Genomic DNA, 14,414 nt, shown 5'->3' with positions numbered 1-14,414 from the left:
TGTAGCTCAGTGTCATATGCTCAGATCCAAAGCCCTCAGATCTGATTCAGAAGGTTCCATACTGCAATGATGTAGATCCTGTGGCATTCTTTGTATTACAAGGCCTACTAGAGATAGCTTGTAATATTTGGTTGAAGCTGGCTTTCGCTGCACCATCCACACCCAAGTTAGAAAAAATGTATAGTGTTAGAGAAGAAGGATGCAATTTCTTGTTCACACATCCACCAGCTAACTCATTGGTTGATGACGTTCTACCTTCTAACACGCAACCATATTGCTCTGTTATACAAAGAGGATTGGAAACTGGGTGGCCAGGGAGTGGGGGAGATATTCTTCAGGAGCCCTAGCTTTTAGAATTGCTAACTACATGCCTATCACGAGCAGCTTACCAGATGTTTTTATGGGACTAAATAGCACAATATGTAGATACTGTACCAGATGACAAAAAAGTTCTGGCCAAGATCATCAAAGATGAAGGAATTCAATGCCTCTAGTCACTCCCAGGCATCCACAGTAGTAAGGAGGCATTCTTGGCTCTTCTCTCCGGCAACTCCCTCATGAATTCAAGGCTAAGCTCAAAGACCACCCTTTTGAGGGCAAGGAACATTTCAGTGCAAAAACAGATGATTCACTTGATCATATGCACAAGAACAATATTACAACTAAGTCTGTTGGCCTTATTTCTCTAACTGGTGGTGCCCTATAAGCTTCCAGTGACCCAATTTTACTCCTCAATACCAGAGACTTTATAGATATTAATCAGCAATCCAGCAGCAGCAATTCAGGCCTCCCTTCAATAATCAGCAACAGCCAGGCCCCTCCCATAGGAGAAGAAATACAAAGCACATACCCCAGACATCTTTGTATGCACCCATAAGGGGAAATCCCTCTCATGACTGGAGGACACCCTTCCTTTCTTAACAGGCTGTCATCTTATGTTACAGTCTGGCAAGATTCTGCTCAAGACTCTGGGGTCCAGTTTATAGTTGAGAGGGGGTATAATCTAGAGATTAAGTCATTCCTGTTGGACCAGAATTTTGAGACTAGTTTTGTTTCTAACACCTCGGTTTTACAAGAGGAAGTTTCTCAGCTGCTGTTAAAAGGAGCTATTCATCCTGTTTCTTAGGGATTTAACTCACGTTATTTTATCATTGATGAAAAAGGATGGCTGTAAAAGGTCTGTTTTAGACTAAGAGAGTTGAGTAAGTACTTGAAAGTTTCTAAATTTACAATGTTCTCTCTCACTGATACTATCTCACTTTTACAAATTCCTGGTTGGCTGTTTTAGACTTATTTCCACGTCTCTGTACACAAAGATTATAGAAAATATCTTAGGTGGAGATAGGCCCACTATCAATACATAGTTTTGCTCTTTAGACTAGTATCGCTCCTAGGATCTTCATAAAACATGTCCCTTTGATTGTGGCACACCTATGTCTACAGGGTTGCACAATATTTCTCTACTTAGATGATTGGTTTGTGAAAGCCCTTTTGAGGCCATTCTCTCCAAGCACATAACATAGGTTTGGTAATGTCTACCTTGACTCAGTTAGGTTTGCTGGTAAACTGGAAGGAATCTCAGCTAATGCCCATTCAGTTGCTCTATTTTATTGTGGCTCTTACCGATACTACCCAGGGTAAAGCTTTCCTCCCTAGAGATAGAGCTGCCTCCAGTCGGACCCTGATACAGAAATTTTATGCTTCCATATTACAAGCTGTATTTGCTATTCAAAAGCTCCTAGGATTCATGGCCTCAACAACTGCAGTGGTACTTTTCTCAAGGTTATACATGTGGTTGTTACAGAATTGGTTTATGTGCAAATTTAAGCCATATCTAAAATCTCAGCAGATGAAACTCTCGATTTCAAGGTCTCTTGTAAAGTCTCTGTCCTGGCAGTTATCCAGTTTGAACCTCAGAGTTTCCCCTGCCCATAACATACAAAATTTTCACAGATGCATCCCTCTATTAGAGTGATTTACCTTTTATATTTGACTATCTTTTGTTTTTGTAGGACTTGGGTCTTTTTATTGCCTGTGTCAAGGGCCACCTGGCATCCATATTGGTTTACCATGAACACATTTGATGGGTGTAGTTAACAGCATGAAGATAGCAGTGGGGCTCGCCGGCCAGGTAGCCCTCTTCCTCCTGTAAAAGGAGGCAAGAGCAGTAGGAAAGTGAGCCCACATGACTAGGGATGCCCTGCTGTGCACCTGTTCTGTAGGGGGAGCTTGCAACTCTGTGTTAAAAAACTAAAAATCAATTTAAAATACTGTCAGCAGACATGGGTTTAAAACCTCTGAGATTATCAGAAAGAACCAGGTAACAGTTCTTCCAGGATATAACGTGTGTTCCAGGTGTTAAAGGCTCAGCAAAGATTAGTACACCAGCTTTGCCACTGTGGCTGCCCCCCACGCCCAACTTAGTAAGGATAGATTAGAAGCTTACCATGCTTTCTGGGTTTACCAAAGTAAACACAAAAGTGACTTTGTGCGTTCATGTATGTAGCAGGCCACACTTTGTACTGGCATGAAAAATGCTCTTTTGAGGTACTGTTGTCGTTACCTTCTTGAAGATGGAGAACCCTACAGTCTATTGTTTCTTGTTGTATCAGCTCCACAGATGCATGCAAAGTATTTAGAATCTAAAAGTTTTTATATTGTTTTATATTTTACATTTTTCTTGTACGTGTATTGCAACAACAAGTTGATCTTGGCCTCATCGACACAGTTTCTGAGAGCTGTTTTCTCCAGCTGAGCCAACGAAGTGCTTAGAGTAGTGGTTTTAGTACTGTAGAGACTGAAGTTCAAATGGCCACTCAGGTCACTGGATAAACTTGGTCTAGTGAATTCTCTGTCAGCATAACATACTTCCCAGGGATATTATAAGAATGAATATCTAGCAGAAGGAAATTGTGTATATACTGTTGTATGATCTTAGGAGGAAGGTAGGATAAAAATTGAAGGAACAAATGAACTGCTTTGATGGAATGGTCTCTTTTATGAGGGATTCAGTAATTAATTTAAATAGGACTGCAAGGAATAAACTTTGGTGTCTCATGTTGCATGAGAGATGCTGCATAGAGAATGTTTGAAAGAATTTGAGCTTGCTTTGGTAACACTGAATAATGCCTTCTTTGCTGTAGACCACTGGTTTATCCCACATGCTGCTCCTGGGAGTTCTCTATTCCACAGTGGGCATCTCAGGGCCAAGCTTCAAGTGACAAATGACACTTGAATGGCAATTGTATTTCTCCCTGTTCACTTGCCCTCCACTCAATCCACTTGCCAGGCAAGTGTCTTTCGTCATGTGTAGCTTGGCCCACAGTGGGCTGCAGCAGGAGTTAGGGAGACAGGGACGTTCCCTTTAGCTAACAGAAATGCCCTCTTTTAGTGGAAATTATTGTCTAGGATCAACTTATTGTAATCTCTTGTTTGTGGCTGTTGGAGATATAATTGTGCCTGTTGGGGGAAGCAGGGTGTTCATGTCTCAAATTGCCTGAAAGCATTTTCTCCACATGGACTTCTTTGTACAAGTGTTCATGCAATCAAAACTGAAGGCAAATGATCTCTTGAAGAGCCCCTCAAAACTACTGCTTCTGCAATCAGAAATTCATTCCTGCGTTTGAAATATTATAGGCAAAGAATTAGCAGAAGGTTTCAAACTCTCTATGGAATAACGTATTGAGAATGCATTGTTTTAACTATTTCCCCTCCCAGCATCTAAAACTTTTGCTCAATCTTCACTTTCTCAACAGCCATCAATTTTTAAAAATCCCTTTCTAAGTAATAAGATATTTAAAGTTTCATAAAGTAAAAAAGGTGCTGTGTTTTGATGTTTTATATAACATGGGATAGTGCTTTTTAACGTTTTGAAAAATGCATTTGACTACAGAAAATAAGTAATATGGGTTCTAAAGACAAAGTTCTTAAGTCAGTTAAAATTACTTTATGTATGTAGATGTGTGGGCAGGGGGATAGGAGACTGTTATCTCTTTATGGCATGTTTAAAAGAAAATTAAACTTTTTTAGAATACAGTTTGTGCAGTCCTGGTCTTCTCATGAAGTACATAATTAACTGGAACTGAGAAGGGAAAATGTGTAACATATTTGCTAACATATGGGGTTTTTTTTGCAGAGTGACCTTTGGTCATGTGGCATTACAGCCATCGAGATGGCAGAAGGAGCTCCCCGTAAGTGATATGTATCCACTTTCTATCCTTTGAGTTATGCTTTGTAATCCAATCTTTCACTTGAGATTTTTGAAAGCACAATGAATGATGTGATTCTGTTTTTTTTTAATTCCCACTCCACCAGACATCATAAATGTAAAACCCTATACATAGTAATGCCGTTTAACAATTAACACTGTGTGCCAAAGTGTTGCTTTTCAGTGATTTTTGGCCAAGTTAGGGTAATAAAAAATAGGGGAAAGTTGAAGATTATTGAATCCATATAAATGTCCTGATAAGAAATACATGGAACTTGGGAAATGCATATTGTAAACACATCCCAGTGTTTAGTGCATTCAAAATGTTACACATACTATAATGGATAATTTCCTGCCCCCCAATGTCTTAAATCTTTTTTTCATATCTAGTTTATATGCATCTATGAAACGACAACTCTCATCCCCAGCCTCTGAGGCATTTTATAAAATAGATAGTCTCTCAGGAGTCAGGTTATACCCCTTTTGTGAGTATAAATGTGATTGTGAGCTTTTTCAGATCAAGAGTTTCCAGGAACATTCTTGTGTTTTGTGTTCATTGTAGTGACTGATAGTCCCACCATTGTGGGACTATCTTACTATGAAATATCTATAAGCACTAAATCAAATCAATGATAAAACTGAAAATTAACCATCAGTACTTATTTACAGCCCTCTGTGACATGCATCCAATGAGAGCCCTGTTTCTTATTCCAAGAAACCCTCCTCCACGGCTAAAATCCAAGAAATGGTAGGTGCCTGCTATGAGTTACTCTGCAATATGAAGTGACTTTTGGTTATGACATAGCATGTTCCTTTTCTATAGATATGCAAAATAATTTTAGCTGGGTGGAATTGGTCTTCTGCATTGCTGATTCAGAACCTGAATTGAGATGTGCGTAGGTTATTTTTTTAGCTGTTCTAGAAAAGATTTTCTCTTGGAGATGTTGTATAAAAAAGAGAGTCATTTTTGTTGTAGATTTTCCGGGCTGTATGGCCGTGGTCTTGGCATTATAGTTCCTGATGTTTCGCCAGCAGCTGTGACTGGCATCTTTAGAGGTGTAGCACCGAAAGAGATCTCTCAGTGTCAGTGTCACTGGCACAGAGATCTCTGTCTTTTGGTGCTACACATCTGAAGATGCCAGTCACAGCTGCTGGCAAAACAACAGGAACTACAATGCCAAGACCATGTCTATACAGCCCGGAAAATCTACAACAACAGACGTTCTCCAGCCGTGAAAGTCTTCAAAAATATATAGTCATTTTTGTTGACAGAGCAGCATCTCATTAAACTGGCAAACTGTGCAGCTGAAGGTAAAAATGTTGTTTTTATCTTCCTTACAACTTAATTTCTGACGTACAATATAATAAGGGACAGCATCACTGACTCCTACTTTTCCAAGGTGGTGTTAAAATTCATGAAGACTCTTTACTGTAATGACAGTAAATAGCAGCACCTTTATTTAAATGTTTGTTATGCTTTTACATACCTATGAAAGTCGAAACTAAATCAGTTTACTATAAAAAAAATTAAAAGTGGACATCAGTATCATTACTGCATTGCTTCAACTGAGGTTCTCATTAAACCTTGATTGTATTAAGTATGGCTACTGGAGCTTAAATTTTCATTCAGCTAGAAATAAACAGCAAATGGTAAACTTTCATTTAGACAGGTTTGTATACCCTGAAAGCAGCAGATACAGAATTGTTGGTGTAAAGTTACGTTGAAAACAGCAGTTGCTACCAGTAAATGACACTCTCCACTTGATGGAACTTTCTAGATGGCACTTGTTCTACAGGGGGTAAGGTCGGGGAAATCAGGGCCTGAAAATTTTTGAGGTAATTCAACAAAGCAATCTCTGAGGTAAAATCAGTGCATGCACAGGCTTTACTTCTTAAGCTCTTCACAGATACTTACATTCTTATATTTAGAGGCTTTGGTTCCCGTGTTTTCCCTGAACACTCTAGTACACTTTCTTTTAGGATTCTCTTTCTCTTTTGGGTTTAAGAATGCTGGTACCAGCTTTCTAGTACCCCAAACCTGTGCTTTTCTTCAGTTTTTAACAGAATCTTAAGGTCTCCAAAAGGCAGTTTCCAACCATAGCCAACCAGAGATCTCTTCAATCTCCAGAGCTACCTCCCTGGTTGACTGGGTAGGGAAAGTCTCCTCTCCTTAGAAGATCTATCCTCTTTCTTTAGCCCAAATCGGAGTGTGCAGCTACTTCCCAAACTTTCTTGCCAACTTTCCCCCAGTTCTCCAGTCAGTATTAAACTGCTCACAGTTAGGACTCCATCTCCACAACTGTTCACACTCCATTCCTCTCAGCTAGGGCTGAAAAAACCCTCCTCTTTCCAGCTCAAGATACCCTGTCAGGTTCCTTGGAGTAGCCTGTCACTCAAAGCTCTCTGTGCCTGTGAGGGATTAACCCTTAACAGTCCTTCAGCTGTTTGTTCAGCACTTCAAGGCTTTTAAAAAGTGCAGTCGGTCACAGTATGGCATGTATGATTGATTGTTTCTATAATGAAGACATAAAGCAGAAGAGATCGTTTTCAGATGTAGTACAATATAAATACTGGTACAAAAAAAGCACCCTGACTTGGATGGCCCAGGCTTGCCTGATCTCATCAGATCTCAGAAGCTACGCAAGATCAGCCCTGATCAATATTTGGATGGGAGACCACCAAGAAAGACAAGGGTTGCTACATAGACACAGGCAGTGGCAAACCATCTCTGAAACTTGCCTTGAAAAAAACTGCAGGTCACAAAAAGTTGTCTACAACTTTGACAGCATTTTCCACCACCATGAAAAGTCTTACACACCAAATTCATTCTGAAAGTGGTTTCTTGCGCTGTTTGGAGACATTGTTTCTTTCAGGTGGTAGCTATAAATACTGCAATTTAGGGTTCCTTAAAAAATGAAATTTTACACCATTGTTTGAAGTGTATTTTTTCCTGCCTAAAGAGCAAGAAAATCTCCATATTTAACCCATCAGATAGAATGAAGGTTCATTTTATTTCTTGTTTTGTATTTGTTTTAACTGACTACTTTTTGCTAGTAGGTTTACTTTAAATTTCTCTAGCGTGAAGATAATATGTAGTAGCATATCAGAAAAATTAAACGTTTGCAAGTTCTCCCCATTAAAAATATACTCCTTCTGTTACCCGATACATATAACGTAGTTTCTGTTGCTCATGATTTAATGGCCCTCATACTTGAATTGCATTCTTGTGGCTTTGCCAAACTTTTTTTAAAAATCAGAGCTGGGTTTTATCACCTTTAAGGACTCTTACCAAATAGATTCTTATCTGAACAAAGTTACTTAAATGTGTTTTGTTTAAATGTGCTTTGTGTTTTCACCTGCTTAGGTCAAAAAAGTTCTTTAGTTTTATAGAGGGCTGTTTAGTGAAAAATTATACGCAACGACCTTCTACAGAGCAGCTTTTAAAACATCCATTTATACGTGATCAGCCAAATGAAAGGCAAGTCCGAATCCAGCTTAAGGATCATATAGACCGAACCAGAAAGAAGAGAGGAGAGAAAGGTATGTAGTTTTGAAACTGCCCTTGTGTATGTATACTATTTAATCTTGTGACCTGGAGAGTGTAGGCTCAGTGTATTGACCTGGATCTAAAGAACTGCACTGCTTGCCTAATAGGCTCTGGACTTCCCTTCCCACCAATCCCACATGTAAACGACTGTAGAACATAAAAGGAGTTTCAAAAGCTGTTTATGACAGATCATAGCAGTCTTCTATTTGGATACAATGTTAGGCAAATAGTTCTGGGTACATCTGAAATAGCACTTTAGTCCTCCTGATCCCAGGATTCTTTTTTACTTCTTCTATAGTTGAAATGATAATATAAGGGGTGATCAAGAATTCTTAGTGAAAGAGAATTGCATAAACAAAATATAATACGAATGTATTGTAAACCTATCCATTTCAAGCTTCTTGGTCAATCTTGAGTGCTATTTTGGTACTCTGTTGCAAATTTACCTATCTAAAATAAAGCGGTATAAAAATTATCAATCATAAACTGACATGAAAACAAGCCATACAACTATTAAACCAAATCATTAAAAAGCAGGCGGGCATAAAACAACAGTCTGAAAACAGTTTGTTTAAAACAGTCCTCAGTCTCAAAACAGTCCAGAAATAAAACTTTAAAAAGATGGTTACCCTTAGAAAATATTTTGGCCTAGCATGTAAGAGACAGTAAGGTAGGCACGGCTAAGTCCACAAGCAAGATGGCACCACTGAAATAAATCCATCTCTAGTCACCACCCGCCTTATCTCTGCGGAGTGGGGCACAGAAAATAGGGCTTGAGAAGAGGATTTGGTGGGCTGGACAGTATGGCAAGAGTGGAAAATACAGTTAACTTTTATGGGTGGCCACTTTCCAGTGTGAACAATAGTTGTTGACGTTGATCCTGTTTGCAATTTCCATAAAAATCATTGGCACAAAGGATCCCTGGCCCTTTCACTTGACAGTGATAAATTCTAAACTAATGCTCTTGGAATTTTTTATTGTTATAATCTGGTGCTTTCCAATGAGTGTTTTATTGATAAAATAACTTCATCTATGCTATTATGATAAACTTACTTGAGTGAACAGAATTGTTGTATAACTATTCCTTCACTAGATGAAACAGAATACGAGTATAGTGGAAGTGAAGAGGAGGAAGAGGAAGTGCCTGAACAAGAAGGAGAGCCAAGGTATTGCAATTTTGGTAATGTAAATAAGACAGTTTAAATTTGGTGAGTATACAAAATAAGGCTTTGCTGTTGAAGGTCAGGAGCTGCTTTAGTGCAGAGGTCTCCAACCTTTTTGAGTCTATGGACACCTTTGGAATTCTGACACAGGATAGTGGATGCAGCCACAAAATGGCTTCCCAAAGAGGCAGACCAAACCACAAAATGTCAGGGAGTAAAGTTCCCATAGCTCTAATAGTATCTCTTCACCTTTTCAGGTAGGTCTACTTAACAGAGTGCACTTTCAAATGAACATATTGTTTTAAAACACGTTCTCTAGCTTACACATCACTTACCTTCAGTCATACAGTGAAGATTGTGTGCTGTGTAGGGGTGTGCACTTCGGGAATCCAATTCAGGTAAAATACCCGAATCGGACCCGATCCAGAAAGCTTAGGGATTTCTGAATCGGGGCCAGCATCCTGAAGCAAAGCTTTCCGAAGCATTCGTAATGCTTTGGGAAGCTTTGGGTTTAAATGCCCGTTTCCCTGCCACTGCGAGCAGCAGGGAAAGGGGCATTTAAACCCCTGGATCAGCTGCTCGTCAGGGGCTTCCCCAACCAGCGGGTGAGTGCTGGTGCCTCTGTTGGGGAAACTCCTCGGCCCCGTCAGCGGTGAGCGAAGGAGGCGGCGGGGATGCAGGCATAAGCCTGCACCCCCCTGACAGGCACTCCGTTTGCCCGCCGATGTCGGGGCTGAGGAGCTCCTCGGCCCCAACACCAGTGGGCGAAGGAGGCGGCGGGGATGCAGGCTTAAGCCTGCACCCCCTGCCCCACCAGGCGCTCTGTTCGCCCGCCGATGTCGGGGCCAAGGCGTTCCTCAGCCCCGGCGGGCGAAGGAGGTGGCGGGGATGCAGGCATAAGCCTGCACCTCAGCAGAGCAAAGGTAAGTGGGGGGGATGGGGGGGGTTTAAGGGCCCTGCTGCAAGTGGCAGGACAGGGCCCTTTAAACTATCAGCTGGCAGGCAGCAGGGGGAATCCCCCCTGCCGCCTGCCAGCTGATAAGGAGGAGGGGCTAAGTGGGGGGGTTGGGAGTGGGGGGGTGCTGGGAGAAGACCCAGCCCCCTGAATCACTTTGGAATGCTCCGAATCTTTACAGAGCATTCTGAAGTGATGGGTATTTCCGAATGTTTTCAGCATGCACACCCCTAGTGCTGTGGTGACAGTTGCCACCAAAGCAATATTGGGTTTTTTTTAAAAAAAAAAATCTGCACACCAGTCGTATCTCCAGTGACCAGTCAGAAGCTGTTCTGGACAAAAGTGCTGTTCTAAACTTATGTAACAAAGAACAGCATAAAATTAAAGAGCACATGAAGGATTTTGTGTCACATGACAGAAGCAGTGGCTTCATTTCTCTTTGTGAGAGGACTTAAAAATACTGTTACGTTGAGAAGAGCATGAAAGGGCATGTGCCACAAATTGGAAAAATGTTGGCTGGCATCTTTGAGATAAGGTAAACAGCGTAAAGCACTAAGATAGCTGGGACATTGTAATGAGCATACATGTTGAATGTTAATAATCAGGAGTCGATTCTGTTCCTCCAACAGAAGAGCCATTTAAGTTGGAGGAAGGCTTCAAACTTGAACCGGAAGGGGAGAATGAATGAATGAATGAATGAATGAATGAATGAATGAATGAATGAATGAATGAATGAATGAAAATTGCTCAGTGAAGTAGTAGGATAGGGGTAGATCCTCTTGGTTATCTGTATCTTTCTGTAGACTTCAAAAAGCCTTTGGCTTACTCTGCTTTTCTGGGCAGGGTTATAAATTCTGGTTTCGACTTATTCCACTGTTAATTGTATTTAATTTCTCCTGAGGAAATAAAAGAAAGATATGATATGAAATAAAAACATCTAATGTAGTCTGCTGTTTGCTAACTCTTCTTGGGCGTTCTTAATAACTTTCCCTCTCCTCACAGTTCTATTGTTAATGTGCCTGGAGAATCAACCCTTAGACGTGATTTCCTGAGACTGCAGCAGGAAAACAAGGAACGTTCTGAGGCTCTTCGTAGACAACAGCTGCTACAGGAACAGCAGCTCCGAGAGCAAGAGGAGTACAAGAGGCAGCTGCTGGCGGAGAGACAAAAGCGCATTGAACAACAGAAAGAGCAAAGGAGGCGATTAGAAGAGGTAGAAACAAGCTGGGATTGAAAAGCTTCCCCTTTTTAAGTTTTGTCAAAGGGCCCATGGTGTGTGGATTCTTGTCTGAGATCCTATAAAGTATGTGTATGCATGCATATAATCCTAGGTTGTCTTTCAAAGTTCAAGACTTGCTACTTGACATTTGTAATGTCAGTATACTTAAACTGTGAGTCAGTGAGTCTGCAGAATAGAGGTAACCAAACTGAAAATAATGTTTTTTGTCGTTTCTGAAAGTTCCCTTCTACACAAGCATCCACATTTGGCTGTAAATCTTTATATGGTAAAGCTTTTTTTTTTTTTAAGTAGCATAAACTCTTGACCAGAATCACTGTAAGAAGAAGTGGTTTGGAGCCCACTAAAACAATCCTGAGCTAAAAATGCCCAAAGTAGCAAATGTTTTTTGCTACATTTTTACTCTGATAATACATGATTCAGCTTTTTAAAACCAGGATTGCTTTCCTCTAACTTTAGCCTTTAAATAGAATAGGTGGTGATTCAAATTTATAGCATTTGCACAGGTGACAGACAGTGCTTTCAAGTCACAACTGACTTATGGTGACCCTTGCTGGGGTTTTCAAGGCAAGAGACTAACAGAGGTGGTTTACCATTGCCTGCCTCTGCCACTTACCACCTGGTAAGTGGTTTGGCTGTGAATCAGCACTCCACTGGTTCGAATCCCACTACTGCCATGAGCTCATTAGGTGGCCTTGGGTAAGCCACTCCTCTCAGCCTCAGCTCCCCAGCTGTAGTGTGGGGATAATAATAACTTGTTCACTGCTCTGGGTGAGGCACTAATCTGTCCAGAAGACCGGTATATTATCGCGGTTATTATTATTATTATTACTATTACTACTACTACTACTACTACTACTACTACTACTACTATTACTAATGAAGGTCAACCCTGCTTAGCTTTCAAGATCTGATGAGATCAGGTTTACCTGAGCTATCTAAGTTAGGGTAGTGGTTTTCTATTTTTTTGTCATTCTTGCAATTTAATACAAAGTGGTGATCTAAACCAAAATCTGCTATCGTGATTTTTATGTTGTTACGATGGAGAAGCTTATGCTCCAGTTATAACAAGCACAAGCGTGTAAGGGGAGTAGCTTAAATTTACGCTCTCTCGGGTGGTTTTCAATTTTTATTTTTGATCAACTGGATAAACTTTAAGAAATCTTTATCAGCACTGTAAAAGTCGCATTGTGAGAGTTGTTGGGTTTGATCCAAGCTAAATTTTCCTGTGTCTCTTCCTTCTCCCACTGATGCCCACTGATCTCTGTGAAACCAGTGCAAAATGCTGCTCCTGGGGGAACGGGAGAGCCTCAGAAATGGCATAAAGGGAGAATCGGCAGAATTTGCCAGTTCAGTCTGGATCCATCTCAGTGTGGTGAAGCGTTTAGAGAAGATTTGGGACTAGGGCGATCAGGATTCAAGTTGTAGCTTTAGTCATGAGGCTTACTGAGTCATACTGCCCAGTCATTCTTTCAGATGAGTCAGGGTTCCTGAGAGAGGAAACATTGGCCCCCCCAGACTGACCAGGGGGACTTGGTTGCAGGCTGCACAGGGGAAGGGGCAGGAGTGCATGGCGTCCACCAGGATTTGGGTTTAAGCTGAGGCCGGCCAATTTAGAGCTGCCCAGCCTGGGTGGTGGCAGGCAGGGAAAAGCTTGCGCACCTGGGAGGCATGGTCTCCTCTCAGATCCACTGCCCCCCTTTGTGAGGGGAAGCTTGCCCTGCCTCTCAGCACTTGGCTCATGGCTGGCATCCCACCCAGCACTCCCTTTCTTCACAACTTTGGAGTTGAGTAGGTGGTTTGGACATTGGGCATTGATCCATTTAGGGGAGAAACAGGGCCTGCGTGCTCATGGGGATCCTCATAAGGGGTCTGTAGACTGAGACACAGCAGGTGCATGCCCATCTTAGGGCCTTGTCCTTGATTTTTCCAACCATTGTCTTGTCACTGACGTTTCTGTGACTGCATACCATCAACCATTGACTTTTTATTTATAATTTTACTTTTCGAATAAAGTTCATTTGTAAAATGCAGCACACATTTCACTTCCTAGTGATTGTAAAGGTAACTCAGTAATAAAACTATTCACTCATGGAGGGTAAACGTGAGCATTAAGGAATTCAGGGTTTTGCATCGAAAATTGTTTCTGTAAATCATTTGTGTTCTCAGGTACCCTCAAATAATCAAGTTCCCCCTTTCTGTTGCTGAATAAAGAAACAAATGTATAGAAACCCAATTTTATTTTATTTATTTTTTTGTAGCAACAAAGAAGAGAACGAGAAGCTCGAAGGCAGCAAGAGCGGGAGCAGCGGAGAAGAGAACAGGAGGAGAAGAAACGATTGGAGGAAATGGAAAAAAGACGTAAGGAGGAGGAGGAAAGGAGAAGAGCTGAGGAAGAAAAGAGGAGAGTGGAGAGAGAACAGGTAAATTTAGAACAATGAAAATAAGTATTATTCCTTTCCCCTTTTAATACAGAAAGACAAAATAGAGGGAAAATTTTAAAGTCTCATGTGGCTCAGTCATTTAAATACAAAATGAATACAAATCTGAAGGAATGGTGAGACACAATAACTTCTTAAATAAAACATTTTGAAAAATAAGACTGCATATTTGATGTATAATATTGAATATTGGTACTTTCTTATCTTTCATATCGGAATAATCTTACATAAAGCCATGGGATTTGAATTGTTTGACATAATAGATTGTAAAAAAATTCCTAATTGTCATAATCCTGATACATATAGACAAAACTGACTTTAAATTTATTGCTATTACAATTTTCAAATATCAGTTCCAGTTTATCATTTTAAGTTGCACAGATATAAACTGAATATTTTTGCAAAATTGATGTTAATGTAATGATTTTGTGCATGAATTCTGCATGCTTAAAATAATTTATGATAAATCTGCTGGGGTGGGGGGGGGATAATTATCTAGAAATACCATGAATTCCCTGTTAATACATTAGCATTGATACAGTTAGAAAGCTGTGCTCACCATACCTAGGTGGACATATTGGAGTCTTAAATGACACTTTTTGTCGAGAAGATATGGTGCCTGGCACTATGGGTTCTTTAAATATAAAATGTCAAATATTCTTTTAGTATTTCTTAAGTCATAAGGATGTATAAGTAGAAAATTAACCCCTTCACTCCACAATGTAGCAAAAACTTCCAGTTGCTGTTCATAAGTAGATACTATGTGTCTCTGGTTGTCACCGCAAAATTATATTTATTCACTTGATCTAATGAGTGAAATGCACTGATTCTGTGTGCAGCAGATTCTGATGTGCCTCTGTATGT

General features: G+C 40.4%; 1 protein-coding gene across 5 annotated transcripts in view; it reads left to right on the top strand.

Annotated features, from left to right (window-relative positions):
* MAP4K4 (mitogen-activated protein kinase kinase kinase kinase 4) overlaps positions 1-14,414 on the top strand; it is a 203,807-nt gene that overhangs the window by 144,315 nt on the left and 45,078 nt on the right. For all 5 annotated transcript variants that reach the window (XM_054975127.1, XM_054975128.1, XM_054975125.1 and 2 more), the window contains exons 8-13: positions 4,136-4,190; positions 4,877-4,955; positions 7,572-7,747; positions 8,848-8,920; positions 10,875-11,085; positions 13,371-13,532. In XM_054975127.1, coding sequence (XP_054831102.1) covers positions 4,136-4,190; positions 4,877-4,955; positions 7,572-7,747; positions 8,848-8,920; positions 10,875-11,085; positions 13,371-13,532 — 756 coding nt within the window. The remainder of the gene's footprint in view (positions 1-4,135; positions 4,191-4,876; positions 4,956-7,571; positions 7,748-8,847; positions 8,921-10,874; positions 11,086-13,370; positions 13,533-14,414) is intronic.

This window comes from Eublepharis macularius, chromosome 3, assembly GCF_028583425.1.
Source record: "Eublepharis macularius isolate TG4126 chromosome 3, MPM_Emac_v1.0, whole genome shotgun sequence".
In the NCBI taxonomy this organism is placed as follows: Eukaryota; Metazoa; Chordata; class Lepidosauria; order Squamata; family Eublepharidae; genus Eublepharis; species Eublepharis macularius.
The sequence above is the reverse complement of the archived record's forward strand: the minus strand, read 5'-3'. Positions and strand labels throughout refer to the sequence as shown.